Below are 22,610 nucleotides of genomic sequence, written 5' to 3'. Positions count from 1 at the left end.
ACCCACCTGGTGCTAAGTGATAATCGAAGCCAATAGCCATTACAAGATGAATGCCACTTATATGCTAAATAGGAATCTCATATTATATTCTCTATCGCGTAAAAGTTAACTAAAATTTTTACAGAATTGGAGCGCTATTACGTTTGCCGGTACGGGCGCTGTTCCAACTCTCACTAGGCACTGTTCAATCCTTACCTACAGATCGACCCTTAAAACTCAAATTCACTACTATTTCAGGGCTAAATATCCAGGGCAGCCACGCGGGTTCACAAAACGCCATAGCAATAAAATTAATTTAAATTCAATTAAAAAATTATTAATATCCTAAATTATGAATAATATATTTAATTGTAGATCATAACAACAAATAAATGACACTGCACTATTTTGTCTTTCTAAATTTGAGGCTTGGAGAAGCCGGAATGTTGCTGTGTGGAATATGTCAACTGTCAATAAATGTCAACAAAGGACTATCAAACTCGAACTGACGAGTCGGCAATGAATTCGTGGCGATAAAACACAGTAAAATTATAGCAAAATTTAAAGCTATTTTCATGTTTTTATAAGAAGTTGAGCTCAAAAAATAAATAAGTAAGTATGACTTATGCCAATTACCAAAAATGACGTTAATCGAAATACGTCTTGTTGATAAATAAGATTAAATTTGTAGCTCACTATTTTTGTTTTTAGTATCATGATCGCTCTAATATATCTTGTAATCACGCTTAATACTTAATGTAATAATAATTGGGTTCGATTTTAACGTTATGTTTATTAGCGCTATGAGCACAAATACCAATAATTGTTATTTTGTAATCAAATTGACTTTAGTGAAAATAATATCAATATTACTCAGATTTAGAAGTTTGAAGCATGGGCTAAGTTAAATTAAACCGCCAGAAAAGTTAATGTGAAAGTCTAATGAAAACTTGACAAAGAAACTTATCAACGTGGCTATTTATTAGCATTTGACATGGTAATATCTTAAACTAGATGAATAAACAAGTTGAAAATCTACTTGCTGTTAATGGATATTGGAGCCCACAGACATTATAGGACTTGCGGCTATAGTTAAAATCAAACCTGCAAAATTATAATTTGCATAATTACTGGTTGTAGGACCTCTTCTGAGTCTGCAGGGGTAGGTACCACCATCCTGCCTATTTCTGCGGTGAAGCAGTAATGCATTTTAGTTTGAAGGGTGGGGCAGCTGTTGTAACTATATTGAAACCTTTATGTTGTTAGGAAGCATTTATGTTATGGGCTATGGGCTCCGGTAACCACTTGACATCAGGTGGGCTGTGAGCTCGTCCACATATCTATGCAAGGAAAAAAGCCTCCTTTGAGGCAAGAGGCTGAAATCTCCATATATTGTACTAACATTGTCTCATGCTTTAAATCTGAAGGTATAACTACTTCACAGAAGAAATAGGGAGGAAGAATGTGGTATCAACAATAACTTCTTGTATTGTGTGAAATTATATGACAAATATTCATTTAGGGATTCCAGATTTAATGCACCAAGAACAAAATGCAGAATAATATCAGTATAATTAATGTTTCCTATTAAAGATGTATAAAATACAAAATTATTACAGATCACAAAATGGGAATAACGGTCAGTCAATACTCTGTGCTATCAAGCAATGAGCACTTGATAAAGTTCTGCTCAAGTGAGATAATATGCCCCAACGATCCATTCTGGAATCAGATGTTAGCTTTTAATATCAAACCACCGGGAAGTGCGTAAGTAATTAATAATTGAAGCTGTTGAATGTTGAGAAGTTTGTTTATTACAGTTTGTTACCAAGATCCATAGGGATTATGAAATTCGCTACCTATCATTTTTTTTATTTTTTTTTTATTGCTTAGATGGATGGACGAGCTCACAGCCCACCTGGTGTTAAGTGGTTACTGGAGCCCATAGACATCTACAACGTAAATGCGCCACCCACCTCGAGATATAAGTTCTAAGGTCTCAGTATAGTTACAACGGCTACCCCACCCTTCGAACCGAAACGCATTGCTGCTTCACGGCGGAAATAGGCAGGGTGGTGGTACCTATCCTTACGGACTCCCAAGAGGTCCTACCACCAGTGATTTGATATTTAATAATAATCTTTTTTTTTTTTTTAATAAAAGCATACTCTGAATTCATTTCAATTCAAAACATTGAATTGAACACTTCACTTTAGAACTCATATTCTACATCAATATTTATCGGAATAAATCAATTAGTTTAATCTTATCAGGACATAACATGTAAGTAAATTCCATTGTTAAAGTTTAAACTAGTGTTCAATAAATGGTTTGTGTTGACAATATTAACAATGAACATTTGTGATAATACTCCATACAAGAAAAAAAGAAAAGATTACTATGTATTATCTAGTGCAGTGATTCTGAACCTTTTTTTTGTTGCGGCACATATTTAACGATTTCAAAATTTGGCGGCACACAAAGAAAAAAATAAAAATTATTTACTTACTACGGAATCACATACATTTGCCAATTTTAACGAAAGAAAAGGTGCAGTAACTACCTTGTGAATCCCAACTATCACTAAAACAACACGTTTTATACGCAGAAGTGGCAAGCGCCGACTTGAGACATATTCCTATTGCTATGCACGCCGCTTTATCATACTTTGGCACTAAGAAAAACCGCGTTGCAAAGCAAATAATAAAATAATTTATTTTTTTGTGGATTTAAATACATATTCATGTTAAAAATATTTTTCTTTTTAAATGATATAATTTGATAATATTAACATTATTATATATTTGCAAAATTTGGCAGCATACTTTTGAAATTTGGCGGCACACAAAAGTGCCGCGGCACAGTGGTTGAGAATCTCTGATCTACTGCCTACTTTCGAAAATCTATGGTTTAAATTTGCAACTTACATAGCTATTGGAAAGTACTTAAAATAAGTCCTATTGTATGCTGCCTAGACGGATTTGATAATGCCGAGAATTGAATGTTTTTTCAGAGAAGAACAACTAATGTTTGATTCTGCAACAGAATCGCTGCTGCAAACATTCGTTCAGAATAATCTGCAGACCGGAAACCTTGGGTCTCTGGTTCAAGTCTTCATTACCAGGGCAACGTTGTTACTGGCGTCTCCGGTCAGTGATAAGTGAGTGGTTTTAAAGTTTATACAGGGTGTCACAAAACAGTGTAAAGAGTATGTAACTACTGTAAAATATTTGTATTTAGAAATTAGTTGTGCCCTAGCGTTCAGCTATGACAGATGTTGATTGCTACTCTCGTACGAGACTGGGCCCCCCAATAGCTATTTATATAAATAATGAAAACAATTTTTTTTTATTGCCTTTGTATACATACGTGCATAAGGCCCACCAGGTGGTGAGTGGTTACCGTTGCCCATATGGACGTCAGCAATACCAGGGTATTCAGTTTAATTATTTTATTTAGTGAATTATAAAGTCAAGTACACACGTCGGGTTATAAATAATAATATAAATAATTTAATAATAGGTTAAGTAGTGTAATTGTTTAATTGTATATTGTGAATAAAATTATTTCCTTGCATTATAAGTTAGATTAGTTTTCGTTATCGTGTTGTTTTGTCGTATAGTTGTAAGGAGCATTGTGTACAAACTCAGCACTTTGTCTTGTTTGGTCGTGCACAAATAGCTTATGTTGCAAGCCAGATTTTGTTTCTCTTTTTTTGTGTCTTTTTTATGTATTTTTTTAGCTTATGATGTGTATTGTGTGCCTAATAAATAAATAAAAAAAAAATATATAAGTCAGTTCACTGTGTGTCCATGTATATACAACCAGCACTTCGCAATATTTTTTATCAAAAGGAGAACAATTATCCTCACTAATACACTATACAGGGACAGAGCCAAGCCGCTGCCTTTTGTATATATGTATAAAGTTAATTGTGTTTTTCCTTCCAGCGTAATGCTCTCTTGGACAACGTTCAACGCGTTGTTCGTCATAAAAGCGGTCATAAAATATTTGGTGGAGATGGTACCTGAATACGAACTGTGTCGGCATCTGGACGCTCAGATCGACAGAAGAACAGGCAACGGTCAGCTCGATAACAAAGACGCTTCGCAGACGGTGAGCTAACGGAGGACTTATTTTTTATTATTATTTTAATAACCTCATAGGGCCCCAATTCAGGAATACTTGTTTTATGGATACAAGACTGATAATACTTATATATATTTTAAATACATAAATTTTTTTATAGCATAGATGGGTGGACGAGCTCACAGCCCACCTGGTGCTAAGTGGTTACTGAAGCCCATAGACATCTACAACTTAAATGCCGTCACCCATCATATAGTTTGCGTAAATACTGCTGGTGGGACCTCTTGTGAGTCCGCACGGGTAGGTACCACCACCCCGTCTATTTCTGCCGTTGAAGCAGTAATGCGTTTCGGTTTGAAGGGTGGGGCAGCTGTTGTAACTATACTTGAGACCTTAGAACTTACATCTCGAGGTGGGTGGCGCATTTACGTCGTAGATGTCTATGGGCTCCAGTAACCACTTAACACCAGCTGGGCTATGAGCTCGTCCACCCATCTAAGCAATAAAAAAATACATACATACGTATAATAGTTATATTAGATTGTATACAATTATAATTGGGACAACAGTGTATTTGAATTAAAATGTCTTAATCTAAATGTTAATTCCTCTGTATATTTTCCTCTCAGCCATCGACACCCTCGAGCCATGAAGCCCACTCACAAACGCCTGAAGTGCAACAATCTCCAAAGCTGACGGCCTCCGAGAGTCGAGTGGAGATCCTCATAGATGCGCTGATAGGGCTCATCATAGATGTGCCTGTTACGTGAGTCATGTTCTGCTATTGGTGGAAAGAAAGAGATCTGGTCAGGAGCCCGGAAAGCTCAGTACGAAGCTCCAAGTAACTCACTTCTTCGTTCCGTTTTACGTTACTGGGAAAAGCAGCCCAATGCGAGTAGGATTAAAAGATAAGACTACTTTTGTACTAATGTCCATCTTTAGAGATCAGGTCGAGACTTGCTTAATGTGTTTGAAAATACAAGAAATCTAAATATCCTACAACACTATAGATCTCTTTGCCTGCTTCGACTGGCAAAGACATTATGGCCTATACAGCCAATTCTCTTTTTTGCCAGATAGTCTCAAGCAAAATGCAAATTTTCGTATGTCATTCAACCAAGCTCTCACAAAAAAAAAAGATATTTAAAGAAATTTTCATAAAAGTTTTGACAGAACCTCACATGACATAATTTTTGAATAAATTAAACAGGCAAAACAGTTAAAACAATTAAACAGGAATTTAGTTTTTTATCTTAACCGAAATACTAATTAAAACTCAATTTAATTGTTAAGACAATTAAATGTAGACTTCCCTGTCACGACTTATTTATTCATGATTTTCAAGGTGATACATTAGTCGCTTCGCTTCGCTTCTAATGGAACTGTCGTCATGTCGCTTTAGCCACGTTTTAAGAGTCATATCGAATTTGTATGCAATTTTCCAGAAACATTCTCGATAGAACTAGAAATCCCGAGAATGTACTTCTAACTGGAACAGTTGTTTCTGATATCCGACGACAGATGTCGTTAGTCGTGCCGGCATAACAATATCCGTTTCCGTTTCCAGAGACAACACATACTACTTGCACTTGGAATGCATAAACACGCTGTTAGTGCTGATGTCAATATATATGTTTGCTGAAGTCCACGGACAAGAGAGACTGGTCGAGACTTCGTTGATATACAGGTTTGTGAATCTCATTGCTGTTGTTGCGAAGTTTGGTGTACATTACCATTCCGGACCGAATAGTAAACAGTCGACGTCGCCCCAAACACGTCATTTAGGATCCTCCCGATCCATTAACGGTGCTTTTAGGTACCACAAGCACCGGTCATCGTTCTCGTCGAACCCGTCGCTTGCGACGAAGGGCTCGACGAGTAAATTAACCCTCAAACACAGCCCACAGAGTTTCTTGCCGGATCTTCTCACTCAGTCGCGCTTCAGATCCGGTGGTAGATTCTGCGAAGCACGGCTCTTGCTAGGGATCGTGTTCGCAACGTCGTCAGGCTTGAGCCCTGTGAGCTCACGTACTACTTCTGTGAATCTAAAATAACCCCTCGAGGAAACTAGAATGGGTAGGAAGAAAAAAAAATCGTCTGCTACTTGCGTCGGCAATCCTCAATGCTGAGGGTCGTGGCCTCTCTGAATGATTTTCACTGGGACAGTCTCCCGGCTCGGTCTATCCTTGGCTGCTTGAACTGAGTCGTTAAGGGTAGATTTTTTATTTTATTTATTGCTTATGGGTGGACGAGCTCACAGCCCACCTGGTGTTAAGTGGTTACTGGAATCCGTAGACATCTACAACGTAAATGCACCACCCACTTGAGAAATGAGTTCTAAGGTCTCAGTATAGGTACAACGGCTGCCCCATCCTTCAAACCGAAACGCATTACTGCTTCACGGCAGAAATAGGCAGGGTGGTGGTATCTACCCGTGCGGACTCACAGGAGGCCCTACCACCAGTAACTGTAGATCGGTGTAGTAGTAGTAGATCGGTTCCACCAGCGCAATGAATTTCTACCTTCGATTTACATAGCGTCGTGTAATGAAAATGAAATCCTGAGAAAGCCGTCATACAACAATTAAGATTTCGGCCTCATGTCTTAAACCGGTGATGTCCATGGGCCCTAGTCTTAGAATAATAATAATAATAAAAGGTTGTGTTTCCAGAACTCTCTTTCAAGGTCGTTACGGCATGCACGCCCCGCTGCTGGTCAAAACCCTGCTGTTGAATCTGTCGAGCATGTTGGCCGCCCCGCCGAGCATGTTCGGCACGCACGAGGGAGGTAGCGTTCTTATTAATTTGGCGTGTAAGTATATATTTTTCCTTTATAATAATACAGTCGAGTATATACCTAAGCTGATAGTCTTGAGAGTCTATTTCAGCGTAACCTTAACTAGTAGGTGAGCTCACGGGGCTCAAACCTGACGACGTGGCTAACACTGGCCCTAGCAGTAGCCGTGCTTCGCAGAATCTACCACCGGCTCGGAAACGCGACCCACTGAGAAGATCCGGCCAGAAACTCAGTGGGCTGTGTCTGTGGGTTAATTTACTCGTCGAGCCCTTCGTCGCAAGCGACGGGTTCGACGAGAACGATGACCGGTGCTTGAAGTACCTAAAAGCACCGTTAGTGGATCGGGAGGATCCGAAATGACGTGTTTGGGGCGACGTCGACTGCTTTCCATTCTGTCCGCAGGCTCGGGAATGGTGATAATGTATTTAGTACTGAACTTGACGTTTTAAAGATTTTTAACTGACATAAAAAAAAGAAGGATGTTCTCAATTCGTATTGATTTGCTTTTATTGATGCGTTACCTTAAAACGTTCTTCTAGGCGAAAAGGTTTTGAAAATTCTTTTTGAAGTGAAAACTTCTTTAGAATCGTTGTGATTTCAAACCGGATGCAACGGAAAAAACGACAGGTAAGAGACACAAATACAAAAATGTGTAGGATGACGCCAGCAAAGAATGAGACAGAAATATACATACTATTTAATACAGCGCCATCTGTGAGATTTTTTAATACTAACGTGTGTATGAAAGCTCTTGTAGTGAATTTTAATTTAGGATTATACGTGAAATTAAGATATCAATTCACAGAGGGCGCTACCTTACAATTATTTACTAATGACAAAATTTTACATATACTTAAGACGTTTAGGATAATTGTATTTTAATTTTGGAAGGTTTCACTTCTACCACGTGTAAATTGCACACATTTTGTTTTGTTTTTTTAAAGCTTAGCTATTGTGATCCCATTTGGATTTTATCAAGATCCAACCTGGACTTCCTGACTTATTACTTGAGTTAGGGTAGTTCTTAGTCGCCTCACTCCTCACCAGGCCGTGTTCGTCATTCTTTCAGTAACGAATCTCACACTCCTGCATTCCGGCTGTGCGTTTTTTTTATTGCATAGATAGGTGGACGAGCTCACGGCCCCCATGGTGTTAAGTGGTTACCAGAGCCCATAAACACAACGTAAATGCTGCCACCCACCTTGAGATATGAGTTCTAAGGTCTCAGTATAGTCACCACGGCTGCCCCACCCTTCAAACCGAAACGCATCACTACTTCACAGCAGAAATAGGCGAGGTAAAAGAAAAGAAAACATGAGTTCAGAACCTGCTCTGCCCTGCTCACAGCCGGCCTCTGGAGCATGCTGTCGTTCACCACGTCCGCCAGACCCACGATATACAGCCACCCGCCGGCGGACCGGCAGGAGTTGCTGCGGAGACTGAACAAGGAGCACCCGGTGGCGAACCAGTCGTGCCTGCTGCTGCTGGCGCTGGCCAACCACTGCATGAACGACGACAACCTGTACAGGAGGTCGTTGCTCTGCTGCGAGGATAGTAGCGGTAAGGAATTGAAATTAAATACATGTGGGTTTTTAAAATCGGGGTGGGCCAGTGAAACGCTCGATCACTCCACAACAACTCGAGGCTTTTTTTTATTGCTTAGATGGGTGGATAAGCTCACAGCCCACCTGGTGTAAGTGGTTACTGGAGCCCATAGACATTTACAACGTAAATACGCCACCCACCTTGAGATATAAGTTCTAAGGTCTCAAGTATAGTTACAACGGCTGCCCCACCCTTCAAATCGAAACGCATTACTGCTTCATAGCAGAAACAGGCAGGGTGGTGGTACCAGCATGGTGGTCAGCCGTATTAACTATACTGATAAGCATAATTAAAAAAAATAGCATTATGCACTTCTTCTCTATATTCTCTATAAGTGTGGGAAATTCCATACTCCTCCGTCCGCGCAATTTTCGTAAAAAGGGATACAAAGTTTTTGCTTCACGTATTAATATGTAGATAATTGTTCCTGTTCGCCAGAAACGAGTTCGACGACGCCGCAGAAAGACGCCGTGACGTCACAAATCACGCCCCCCCGTATAGACATGGCTGCGGTGAGAACTACCCACATTTTGATAACCTTGTTAGATTCGGCAACCCTATTCGATTTTTGTTGTTTATCGAAGACTAGCGATCCGCCCTCGCTTCACTTCGGAACATGTAATTTATTATTGATTTCTCCACTATTTAATGGATGTTATTATACATATATAACCTTCATCTTCAATCCGTTGCGTAGTTTTAAATATTTAAGCATACATAGGAATATAGGGACAGAAAAGCGACTTTGTTTTATACTATGTAGTGACTAGACGAAGTTACTGCCCTGCTAATGGTGAACAGTCACCGATGAGTGTCATTAGCAATGTCAGAAACGCGCTTGAGCCGACGCTTACCGCTTAGCTAAGCTTAGTTAATTCGGCCTTAGTTTCTTACCTTCGGCCTTACGTTACCTGACGGTAAGTAGTTACCATTGGCCATGGACGTCAGCAACAGCTCGAGCATGGCCAGGCCACTGTCTACCACTAAGAACCCTCCGCAAACCTGGTTTGAAGAAGGACACATGTCATAGCGTCCGGGAAACACCGTGGAGGGGAACTCAATCCAGAACCGGATGGTGTGAGGCGGAAAATATATTTGGAAACGCACTGTGGATGATTAAAACAGGACCTGTATTATCACTCCGGGAGCACACCTACTATGTGGAGGGATATTGGCAATACAAGCTGTCCCATCATCACCATCATCGTCATTAACAGCCTGTTTTAGTCCACTGTCGGAGACAGGCCTCTCCCGAGACACGCCCCGCGACCTAACCCTGGGCCTCTCAAACATTAATGACGAGAAGTAGATTGATTTAAGGTCGTTGACGTCAAACGTAGAGGATAATATGGATATGCCTCCAAAATACCGGAACTTCATTTTTATTGTGATATTTGTTCCGGACTTTTGAAATTAGCACGAATCTGTGTTTAAGGTGAAAAACGCCTTAATAATATTAATCTACGCTACCAGTGCTAGCTAATGGTGAAAGAAATCAGTATTTTATTTTATACAAAAACACCTTGGACTAGTTAGTTACACCGTATTTTGTCCCTTTGTGTTGAATTAGAAATGACGCTTGTCAGTATGAGACAAAACTTGGACAGGGCTTTTTGTTACTTTATCTCATAAATATAGAAATTGTATCCGATGAGGATTAAAAATATATTTTTTTCAATTTAAAAAAAATATTATGGATAAAACGGCATGTCCATATTGTAATATCTTGACGCAAGTATATAAAATCAATCTACCCACTCCGACTACTGGTAATGACACCGTTTCCTGGCCGCGTAATGTGGACTGCATTAAGTCGACTATCTTCTTTAAGTTTGCTAAAATGGAATTCGTAATGGAGTTTTTTTTAAGGAATTTTATGTCCTGGTCACTAAGACCCTTAGGTCAATTCTTATTTTAATTTTTAATCCTATTTTTATGAAAAATGATAATATGGAGTGAAATGATGTGAAATTAAATGAAGATGATTAATTTGAGACATTAATCAACTGGGATGAAATGAAATGAGATGATATGGATTAAAATATAATCTCAGTAAAATGGTGGTTATTTAGTGAGATTTTTTCAGTGGACTTTTTGGAGGATCCCGAGAAGTTACGTCCAGCGGCTTTTTTTCATTTTCCCACATTTGTGCACTTTCACAGATATTAAACAGTTAATAATCCACCATTATTACACATTTAAACCTGAAGAAACACTAAATAGACAAAATAAAACAAATCACACAACTTCAGAGAGAGAGATTTTTATTGTACACCAACAAAAAAAGGGGAAACATTAAATAGAAGAAAAAAAAAAGCTATTGTCGGTCTTATCGCTAAGAGCGATTCCAGACAACCATCAGATTGGAAAAGAATCATTTGTCAAAGAATTTCACGCGGTGTACCAATACATACCCATATTCCTTCAACCATATATATATATACACTTCACTCCTCGCATTCCCGCCAAAAAGTCTCAATGACCATTTCGTGGCCACCTAATGGAGTTAGTACCGCAGCTCCACAGAGCCCTGTGCGGCGCGGCTGGTTGCGAGCACGTGACGCTGCTTCTGTACCTCATGCTGCATTCCTGCCGCCATTACAAGAGCCACGTCAGCGCCACACCACACATTGAAAACCTGGTGAGTGCAGACGACAGAGGGAAGGTCTTCCACCGAGCGGGTGATAGGAGAGGGTCATTAGTTGGGTACCAAAATGAGCTAACAACGCGATTACTGATGGTAGGACGTTTTGTGAGTCCGCGCGGGTAGGTACCACCGCTCTGCCTGTTTCTGCATTGAAGTGGTAATGCGAAGGGTGGGGCAGCCGTTTGTAACTATCGAACTCTTGTCTTGAGGTGGGTGGCGGTATTTACGTTGTAGATGTCTATGGGCTCCAGTAACACCAGGTGGGCCGTTAGAGCTCGTCCACACATCTAAGCAATTTTTTTTTTTTTTAAAAACATACTGTACTGTGTGCGCGCATACGACTAAAGACTATTGGCAGACGCCTGAATCACGCTAACAATGCTTTCAAAATAAGCTTGCGTATATACAAGTTCCGAAAAAGAAAAAAAAAACATTCGGATACTGGGTCTACGGTAAAAGGTGGTGGGCGGAATTTACGTTGTAAAAGATTGCGTCTATAGGCTCCGGTAACCACTATTTTGCTTCTTGCTTTGAGCCCATAGACGTCTACAATGTAAATGCCGCCACTCACCTTGAGATATGAGTTGTAAGGTCTCACTTTTAACAGTACAACGGCTGCCCCGCCCTTCGAACCGCAACGCATTGCTGCTTCTCTGCAGAAATAGGTGGGGCTGTCAGCTCGTCCACATATGTATATGACGGAGGAGAAACGCTGAAGGAATGTTTTTAAAAAGTGTGACGTCAGCATTGTTGACGTCACGGTCATTAAGTTCTCGATGATGACTCATGTTTGGGCTTCCAAAACAAAACTTCACGAGAACTGCGTATATTGCACAAAAGCATAACAACGTCACAGAGAGATCCGTACTGTACTACGGCTCGGACACGAATGAATAAACGCTAGACAGCACGGCCGTATTTATAGGACTTCGTACACGTCAGCGTGTTTACAAGTATTAAACACGTGAGCGTGTTTACAAGATTTTAAAGTATTGAAATTACAATAAAAGGGACTGTTTAACATCAATTTCTTATCACAGAGTAATTAGTTGATGATCAGTAGGTAAATAGTCATATTTGCGCCGACATATACAATAAAAAAAAGATTTTTCCTTTGTCGTTACACTCAGTGATCTTACAGCCTATAGTGACCGTTTGCAAAACAATAGCCGCGTTCTGATATATTTATTTATTTATTTATATCCCTACATAGCATGTAATAATGCTTACCAATCATCAACAATCAGCATTTATTCCCGATGATGATTTCTAGCTAGCTTTTTAAAGCAGTTCTGATCAGACTCTCATCAGAGTGGGACGTATACAGAGTTTTCCTCACTTACCCTATAAATAACATAAACTTAGTCTAGGGCGTATTAAAAGTGTTTTTTTAAAAAGAAGTTCCTAGTTTCAATTCTAACGGTTCGTTGCATACGTATCCGTTGTTGTTCTGCAGATAGTACCGGTGCTTGAGGTGCTGTACAACGCGCCCGAGAACAACTCCCACCACATCTACATGTCGCTGATCATACTGCTGATACTGACCGAAGACGACGCTCTGATTAAGAACGTGCATATGATCGTGAGTGGATTTTAAGTCTTTTTAGCAGGGGTCATCCGCAGCGCGTTTCCAGAGAGGAGACCATCCGCCTCTGATAGGAGCATGTCTCTTTTGTAACGAGATTAGGAGACAGCTGACAGCGGTTGTGTCTGGGGCCTAGCCGTGGTCCACGGGCGACCGAATCTGCTTAAAACGATAAATAATTCGACCAAACATACCAAAGGACACGCGAGGTTCGATCCTGATAAGACACAGACGACACGGCGCGTCACAAGATAAGCACCACGATCAGATCTTTAGTAGGATCAGGGTTCCCTCGCAGCGCATTTCCAGAAAGATTTTCTGCACCATCCGCCTCTGATAGGAACATATCTCTCTTGTACCGAGGTTAGCGGATAGCTGACAGCGGCTGTGTCTCTTGCAAAGCTGTGGTCCACGGGCGACCGAATTTGCCTAAAATGGCAATAGATAAATAATTCGAGCACACATACTAAAGGACACGCGAGGCTCGATTCTGATAAGACAGAAACGACAGTGTTACCGGTGTACGGAGTGGATCCAGGATCTCTTTAAAAAAAAGGAAACTTTGACTGACACTGAGTTTATTTTTTATTTGCTTAAATGGGTGGACGAACTCACAGCCCGGCTGGTGTTAATTGGTTACTGGAACCCATAGACATCTACAACGTATATGCGCCACCCACCTTATAAGTTCTAAGGTCTCAGTATAGTTACAACGGCTGCCCCACCCTTCAAACCGAAACGCATTACTGCTTCACGGCAGAAATAGGCAGGGTGGTGGTACCTACCCGTGCGGACTCATAAGAGGTCCTACCACCTGTGATTACGCAAATTATAATTATGCTTGTTTGATTTTTATTACACGATGTTATTCCTTCTATGAGATTCGAACACCGGTGCATCGCTACACACGAATGCACCGGACGTCTTATCCTTTAGGCCACGACGACTACAAAGCTTTTATTTGTTGGCAGACCCTAAAAAACCCGACATGGTACACGGAGAGGACGATATCGGAGATCTCGCTGGGCGGTCTGATGGTGCTGGTCATAATAAGAGCGCTGCAGTACAACATGACACGGGTCCGGGACAAATATTTGCACACGAACTGCTTGGCTGCCGTCGCCAACATGAGCTGTGAGTGTCTGATGCAAGGACCACATTTTAAGACCTCTAGGTTGCAGCAGAGTCTGTTGCCGAGACGATGTGAGCGAGTGAATTAACCCACAGACACAACCCACTGAGTTTCTCGCCGGATCTTCTCAGTGGGTCGCGTTTCCGATCCGGTGGTAGATTCTGCGAAGGACTGCTCTAGCTAGGCTTCGTGTTAGCAACGTCGTCAGGCTTGAGCCCCGTGAGCTCATCTACTAGTTAAGGTTAAGCTGAATTAGACCCTCAAGGATATCAGCTTAGGTAAAAAAAAAAAAGATGTTGGAACTACGCAATGTATAGGTAAAACGCAGTGTTTTTTTATTATTATTATTGCTCAGATGGGTGGTCGAGCTCACGGCCCACCTGGTGTCGAGTGGTTAGCGGAGCCCATAGACATCTACAATGTAAATGCCGCCACCCATCTTGAGAGATGAGTTCGAAGGTCTCAATATAGTTACAACGGCTGCCACACCCTTCAAACCGAAAGGCATTACTGCTTCACGGCGGAAATAAGCAGGGCAGTGCTACCTACCCGCGCGGACGGAAAAACGAATGGCGCGTTAAAGCGTGAAGATCGGACGGCTGATGGGGCAGAAAGAACCTCGAGTGGAGACCACGTACTGAAAATCGCTGGGTCACGTTGGACGCAGATGACAACGGACCGACCGCACTGGACATCAGCTGGAGAGGCCAAGTTCAGCAGTAGACAGCAGACAGGCTGATAACTAATAGCATTAAGATGACCCATTGAGACCAGCTTTTGTTTTTAGGTGAATTTAGGAACCTCCATCCGTACGTAGCGCAGAGACTAATATCTCTATTCGAATCATTGACCAAGAGAAGAGCGAGACTGTGCAGCGAGATCGAAGGTATGACTTGGTGTTTTTTTTATCATCAAATCAAGAATATTAAACGGAACCCGACCTAGATTTATAATTGTGCTCTGTGGAATTGTTCGAGATGATACTATCATCTCGTTTTTACCATCGCACCGCCCGTCACCGGAGTAGAGTTCATCCATACTACCTGGAGCCACTGCGGTCATCCACAGTGCGTTCCCAGAGGTCTTTTTTTGCCACGTACCACCCGGCTATGGAATGAGCTCCCCTCCACGGTGTTTCCCGAGCGCTATGACATGTCCTTCTTCAAACGAGGAGAACTTGTGGAGAGTATTAAGCGGTAGGCAGCGGCTTGGCTCTGCCCTTGGCATTGCTGAAGTCCATGGGCGACGGTAACCATTCACCATCAGGTGGGCCTTATGCTCGTCTGCCTACAAGGGCAATAAAAAATAAAAAAATCGTTCTGTGTTGTCGGTGTTGGAACACGCAACGGAACACAAATTTAAAGCAGTCGACGCGCTAGGTCATCGACCCCACGGTTTCGGGTGACGCGTTTCACGGAATACGAACTTACTAAAACCGACGATGGTTCATTCATAAAGAGATATCGAAGCTTTCTAAGCTCGTTAAAAAGTTTTATTCGTAATAAAAATTAATAAGGTCGTTAATGGTCATTAATAAACACTTTTTTACAGCCGTCTTACAACGGGCCTATAAAGCATCTGATAAGGCATCTATACTCTATACTAATATATAATAAATCTACAGTGGTTTTTACGGATGTTTCGTTATAACTACTGAACCATGCATCCGATTGACTTGAAACTTGGATTATCTCCTACCCACATTTCAGTGCTTATGTTTTCGCAGGTGGCGATTTAAATAATTTAGAACTACCGCATCAGTCAGAAGAAAAGACAGAGGAAATTGTGAGTTTGAAATAGTTTGAGTTTTTAGAGTATTTTTTTTATCTGTATATTTACAAATATATATTTATTTTTTTAGATGCACCAAAAAAGTGATCATCAAATATAAAAAATTGACAAATTAACAATAAGCACATGACATATCCTCAATTAAAGGCACCTTTAATCACAAAGATGAATGTTGCTTACACCAAATAGCTTTTTACATGTCGATATATCTATACTAATATATAAATCTACAGTGGTTTTTACGGATGTTCCGTTATAACTACTGAACCGTGCATCCGATTGACTTGAAACTTGGTATCCATTTAGAAAATACATGTACTTAATGGATAGGCTAATATTTATATGAGTGTTGGACTCCCTACACCAGTTGCGGGAGGGTTAATGATGAGAATCTTTGTGGGGGTGAGAAATAATAATGTTAATTGTAAATGCCCAGCGAAGCGGACGGTTACAGCTAGTAAATTTATATTTGAACGTTACTGCATACCGGTCTCCGGCTTCCGCAGTCCAGGGACCGCTAGGACTCGCGCCCGATTCGTTATCGTAGTTCGTTTCTCAGATGGACCACATCAACGTTTTGGATGAAGTCCTGAGGATGCTCTTGGAGATAATAAACTCTTGCCTGGCGCACCAGCTCTCCAACAACCTGAATCTGGTGTACGCGCTGCTGCACAAGCGGAACGTCTTCCAGCAGCATCAGAACCTGCACATCACCCAGAACATAGAGATGGTATTGAGAGAGAGAGAGAGAGAGAGAGAGAGAGAGAGAGAGAGAGAGAGAGAGAGAGAGAGAGCATTGCTGTAGTCCATAGGCGACGGCAACCACGCACCATCAGGTGGGCCGTATGCCCGTCTGCCTAGGTCAATAAAAAAAAAAACGATGGTACGTGGCTGGGGGTCTGGACTGGTTTATTGCTTAGATGGGTGCACCAGCTCACGGCTCACCTGGTCTTAAGTGGTGATTGCAACCAATAGACATCTACAACGTAAATGCCACCACCCATTTTGAGATATGAGTTCAAAGGTCTCAGTATAGTTACAACGGCTGCTCCGCCCTTCAAACCGAAACTCATTATTGTTTCACGGAAGAGATAGGCGGGGTGGTGGTACCTAGCCGCGCGCGGACTCACAAGAGGTCCTACCACCAGTAATTACGCAAATTATAATTTTGCGGGTTTGACTTTTAGTCATTCCGCTACCGTGGAAGTCAATCGTGAACATTTGTTGAGTACGTATTTCATTAGAAAAATTGGTACCCGCCTGCGGGATTCGAACACCGGTGCATCGCTACACACGAATACATCGGACGTCTTATCCGTTAGGCCACGACGACTTCAAAATTATGTGTTTTAGAAGAGTGACGCGACGTTGTGTCGCAGGTCATAGGGTACTTCTCGAGTCGCCTCCAGCGTGTGCAGGAGGGCGCCGGCACCGACCTGGGCGTGGCCGAAGTGCTGGCCTGTATCAGGAAGGGCGCTGAACAGTGGTCCAGCGACCGCCTAAAGGTAACACCTTGCGTCTTTTTTTTTTCAACCTATGTTGATAGCCTTGAGATGCTACTTCAGCTTCTCCTTGACGTGTAGGTGAGCTCACGGGGCTCAAACCGGGAGTGTTGCTAACAATGGCCCTAACAAGAGCAGTGCTTCGCAGAATCTACGATTGGATCGGAAACGCGACCCATTGAGAAGATCCGGCGAGAAACTCAGTGGGCTGTGTCTGTGGGTTAATTTACTCGTCGAGCCCTTCGCCGCAAGCGACGGGTTTGTCGAGAAGGATGACCGGTGCTTGAGGTACCTAAAAGCACCGTTAGTGGATCGGGAAGATCCGTAATGACCTGCTTAAGGCGACGTCGACTGTTTACCATTCGCTCCACAGGATCGGGTATGGACCTTGCGTCGATAATCCTCAATGCTGAGGGTCGTGGCCTTGTGAGGATTTCTTGGGGAAATAAACGTGGTGGGGTCTCGGGTCCTACCACGGCAGAGCTTTTGAAAAAGATTTAGTTCTTCGAGGCTGCAGAAGCCTTATTTGTGTCCGGCTAATCCGGCAAACATTCGGCGTTGACTGTTTTACGGTGGAAAAGTTGAACTCCAATTCAACCCTCCTCTTTTCTCTACCGGACTTGGCACTCACTGGCATTGGCAGAGTTAACACAATTTAAGTACACACAGTTGAATATTAACACAATTGTGAACAATGAAAACCACTTTTGCGGCTTAATGTCCCGTTTTTACTGTCGTTACATTTTTAATAGTGGATACCGGAGCCCATAGACATCTACAAAGTAATTACCGCCACCCACTTGAGATATGAGTTCTAAGGTCTCAGTATAGTTACAACGGCTGCCCCACCCTTCAAACCGAAACGCATTACTGCTTCACGGCAGAAATAGGCGGGGCGGTGGTACCTACCCGCGCGGACTCAGGTGGCGCGATATAAATAAATTATTTTTTTTGCAGAAGTTTCCGGACCTGAAGTTCCGTTACGTGGAAGAGGACAAACCGGAAGAGTTCTTCAGCCCGTACGTGTGGAGGTTGATCAGCGGCTGCGGCGGCGTGCACTGGGCGAGCGAGGGCGGAGCCCGGGCGCTCCGCCACCTGCTCGTCTGATCCGGGCCCCGCGCTGTCACGGGCTCTGGGACGTGCCACAGAGTGCTTTGACAAAACACGCGTCGTGCAGCGCCATCTATACACGAACGATTGAACTAATTCGAAAAGTTAATGTCACTGACGTAATCGGAAACTAGTATTTCCTGAAAATGTCCCGGATCACGAAAGTGAATTAAAAATACTTTTATGGCTTAGTAATGTAATATAAACTATTAAAAAAAAAACAATTATCTGTATTGGTATATTAATGATTTAAGAAAGAAAAAACCTACACGACCACCGATAATGTCTCGAACCTCATGCGATAACTACGGAAACGATTGCAGCACGAACGAGTGCAATGCCTTTTAAAACTCATCTAAAAATTAGTGTCTTACTCATCTATCGATAGTCGATAAGATATTTTTTTTTGACAATCTATTGTGGTAAATAAATTGTCGTCTATCATTTGCGCTTATAAAGACGCTGGCAATGTTAATTTATGAAAATGATAATTTATGAAGTACGACAGCTGTTTGGCTATGTCCCTGACGATGCCGTAGTCCATGGGCGACGGTTAACGCTCATCATAACTTGGACGTTAGACTCGTCTGCGTAATAAGACAATAAAAAGCCGAATTCGATTAATTGCCAGCGGGACGATGTGGAACATGGGTGATTTTATTTTCTCATTATTTAGATATAAATAGATAATTTTATACGTCAGTATTAGACGTCATGACCCAAGAAACATAACATAACCACAGTGTATGATATTATCAAAAACACGTTAATACGCCATTATACTTAATATTTTTTGTTTATATGAATAACTTAGCGGTAACATTCATGCTATTTTTGCATTGAACACATACAGAAAATATATATATCTTGACGGAATTCCTATATAATTTACTAAATTTACTGGTGGTAGGACCGCTTGTGAGTCCGCGCGGGTAGGTACCACCGCCCCGCCTATTTCTGCCGTGAAGCAGTAACGCGTTTCGGTTTGAAGGGCGGGGCAGCCGTTGTAACTATACTGAGATCTTAGAACTTATATCTCAAGGTGGGTGGCGCATTTACATTGCCAGTAACCACTTAACATCAGGTGGGCTGTGAGCACGTCCACCCGCCTAAGCTATAAAAAAAAATCGAATCCATATATAGATGGAGTAATAAATTCGCTTAGTAAAGGGTAAACGGAAATTTGCAAATTCCGTAGGGTAGTTTAAAAAGCCAGCCCGCGCTCCACATTATGACGTAATCGATGTTCGAACGCGGGCGTGCGAGAGAGATGGCGAGAATCGATATATAGACGGATAATAAATTCGCTTAGTAAAGGGTAAGCGTAAAATTTACAAATGCGGTGGGGTAGTTTTAAAAGCAAGCCCGCACTTCTCATTGGAGCTTTTTGGCGGGAACGCGAGGAGTGAAGTTGTGTGATTTGTTTTATTTTGTCTATTTAGTGTTTCTTCAGGTTTAAATGTGTAATTACGGTGGTTTATTAACTGTTTGGTATCTGTGAAAGTGCACAAATGTGGGAAAATGAAACAAAGCCGCTGAACGTAACTTCTCGGGATCCTCCAAAAAGTCCACTGAAAAAGTCGCAGTAAATGACCACCATTTTACTGAGATTATATTTCATCTCGTCTCGTTTCATTTTATTTCATTTCATGCCATGTTTCATATTAATCAATTTCATTTCATTATATCATTTTTCATATAAAAAATCTTTCATTAAAATTAAAATAAGACTTGACCTTAAAGGTCTTAGTTACCAGATCATAAAATCCCTTTAAAAATAAAGCACCGCATTGTGACGTAATCGATGTTCGAATTCAGGGGGTGCGAGGGAGATGGAGAGATCGTTCTTTGTACTCTCCCTATACCCAGAATCGTAGTCAGGATTTTAGTTAGATAATTTTCGAACTAACTTCTGTCATCTTTTCACAAAAGGTATACTAAGTAAAGGTATAATTATAAATATTATAAAGCTGAAGACTTTGTTTGTTTGAACGCGCTAATCTCAGGAACTACTGGTCCGATTTGAAAAATTCCTTCAGTGCTTAGATAGCCCATTTATTGGGGAAGGCTATAGGCTATATAACATCACGGTAAAACAAATACAAGTGAAACACCAATAAAGAATGTTTCAAAATAGTGGTTTAAATAGCTCCTTAACATTCTATAATTCAATTTTTTTTTCACTTTCTACGTAAATTAAGTGGGGGGTAAAATTTTGCGTTATGCCAAAGTAATTATTCCACGCGGACGGAGTCGCGGACAAAAGCTAGTACAATTATATTTACACAGATTGTAAATTAATAAAGAGCTATTAAAAAAGGCATTCAGTAACGTTCATTCCCATTCGCTTGCTCACAATTACGCTACGCTGAGTGAATAAAAGAACTTTAAAAGATTGTTTAAAATAAATGGGATTTTCTTGGGTTTTAGGGAGTCTTAAAAGTAATTATAACTTACGATTATAATTTGGCGTTTATTTTATTATTACAATATAACGCAAGTTTCGTAAGCTCTGCCGTTTTTTCGTGGTTACGATCGGAAAAAACACATCCTTTCCCGTGGATATTCAAAGGAAAATGATACTTGATTAGCATTAAAACTCTTGTGAGTCCGCACGGAGTAGGCACGTGCCTAGTTTTAACGTGAAGCAGTAATGCGTTTCGGTTTGAAGGGTGGGGCAGCCGTTGTAACTATACTGAGACCTTAGAACTTATATCTCAATGTAGGTGGAGCAATTACGTTGTAGATGTCAATGGGCTCCAGTAACCACTTAAAACCAGGTAAACTGTGACTCGTCCACCCATCTAAGAAAATAAATAAAGTGTTGACAATTAAAATCTAAAATATTCGTAATGGAGGCGCAGAGTGTGGTTATTTATGTAATTTTGAACGTGTCCCGGTATATTTCGGTTCGTTGAGTATCCGTGACATGAGTCTGGCGGTATCGCTCGTGCCTTTGTACCTGTGTGCTTAGTGCGAGTTTATTAACGTTCTCGATAGCGTAAAAGTTAACTCAATTTTGTATGCAGTTGGAACAGCGCCCCTAGCGGCAAACGTACGCAAACGACAAACAAGTGGATGACCGATAAATTATGTTTTTTAGAAATTATATTTAAATACGAATTACATATTGATGAAATGATGAAATATGAATAATATTCTTCGATCTTACCGACAGAATAATAAAAAAAATCGGTTGTCTGTAAAGTCGGTTTACTGACGATAGTTGAACGTGACGTCATAAGAAAATATTATGGAATGGTTTCATTTTTCAAAAGAAAATTTTAATTTTATTTGTTTGATAGATATTTTGTATGGACAATTGACACCACATTCACTTTTCACTGAACTTCATACTTGACGAAAACATGTAAATGTATTATTGTATAGCAGCTGTCCACGCGGATGCATCGCTCACTCAAGTAGGAGAGAGACAGATGTCAAACGCTGCCGAACGCGGAGTCCGATTGTGCCTCTTTGTCGCTCGTTGCGCGCTCTCGCTTGCACTTCAAGCCTTAAATGGAACGCCTCAGAGCGAGGTAACGCCGCATGAGTCATGTTTTTTCGTGCGTGCAGCCAGCTCGATCGAATTATAAGACGTTGCCACGTCAAAAATTTAACTGGTTAATTAAAGAAAAAATCAAAATTATCGATAAAGTTGATTATTGAAAACACGAATAAAACAACACTTTAATAAATCGTAGCTAGATCGATTTATCGCCCCCGAAATCCCCTGTATACTAAATTTTATGAAAATCGTTTGAGCCGTTTCCGAGATTCAGATTATACACATATATTTATATACAAGAATTGCTCGTTTAAAGATATATAATAATAAGATATAAGCTAACTTTTACGCCATCGAGAACGTTAAAAAACTCGCACTAATCACACTGGTCATGAATAACATCCCACAATAGATGCGTGTATGGACTTAAATATAAGCGGAGGTAATTTTGGTGATGAAGTTAACACACTGAAACACGTCTTGGACATTGTCACACGTGAAAGTCGTTAAAGTTAATAACGTTAACTTTAAAAAATTAATAACGTTCAATAAAATGGCCATGACATGGTAATATGATGACTATTTTAATATAACTGTATTTCTTGTCATTCCTAAGCACTTCCCTTTAGATTAGTTAAAAACAATATTTCAGTTTATATTATTAATTCTTATTATAAAGCAATAATAAAATGTACAATTATAAATAAATTATATTTAATATGATATTTAAATTGGACTTTTACTACATACAAGCAAACATACCTTAGTTATAAGCGTTTCGTTTTAAACAGTTAAATAATGTTTTCTTAAAGTGGATGAACAAACGATCTTGTAGAGCTCATCTGGTATCAAATAATCGAAATTCT

General features: G+C 40.8%; 1 protein-coding gene and 1 long non-coding RNA gene across 2 annotated transcripts in view; one reads left to right on the top strand and one right to left on the bottom strand.

Annotated features, from left to right (window-relative positions):
- LOC134200481 (uncharacterized) overlaps nt 1-22,610 on the bottom strand; it is a 330,115-nt gene that overhangs the window by 237,232 nt on the left and 70,273 nt on the right. The window lies entirely within an intron of this gene.
- Nucleotides 395-22,475, top strand: LOC101737886 (dymeclin). The gene is made up of 17 exons (XM_004933247.5): nt 395-591; nt 1,599-1,746; nt 2,993-3,139; nt 3,930-4,095; nt 4,698-4,834; nt 5,636-5,755; nt 6,740-6,879; nt 8,212-8,424; nt 8,908-8,981; nt 10,988-11,110; nt 12,573-12,698; nt 13,673-13,835; nt 14,621-14,719; nt 15,560-15,618; nt 16,184-16,354; nt 17,004-17,129; nt 18,084-22,475. The coding sequence occupies exons 2-17, from the start codon at nt 1,607-1,609 to the stop codon at nt 18,231-18,233; spliced, it is 2,154 nt and encodes a 717-aa protein (XP_004933304.1). The 5' UTR covers nt 395-591; nt 1,599-1,606; the 3' UTR covers nt 18,234-22,475.

This window comes from Bombyx mori, chromosome 2 (genome assembly GCF_030269925.1).
Source record: "Bombyx mori chromosome 2, ASM3026992v2".
In the NCBI taxonomy this organism is placed as follows: Eukaryota; Metazoa; Arthropoda; class Insecta; order Lepidoptera; family Bombycidae; genus Bombyx; species Bombyx mori.
The sequence above is the reverse complement of the archived record's forward strand: the minus strand, read 5'-3'. Positions and strand labels throughout refer to the sequence as shown.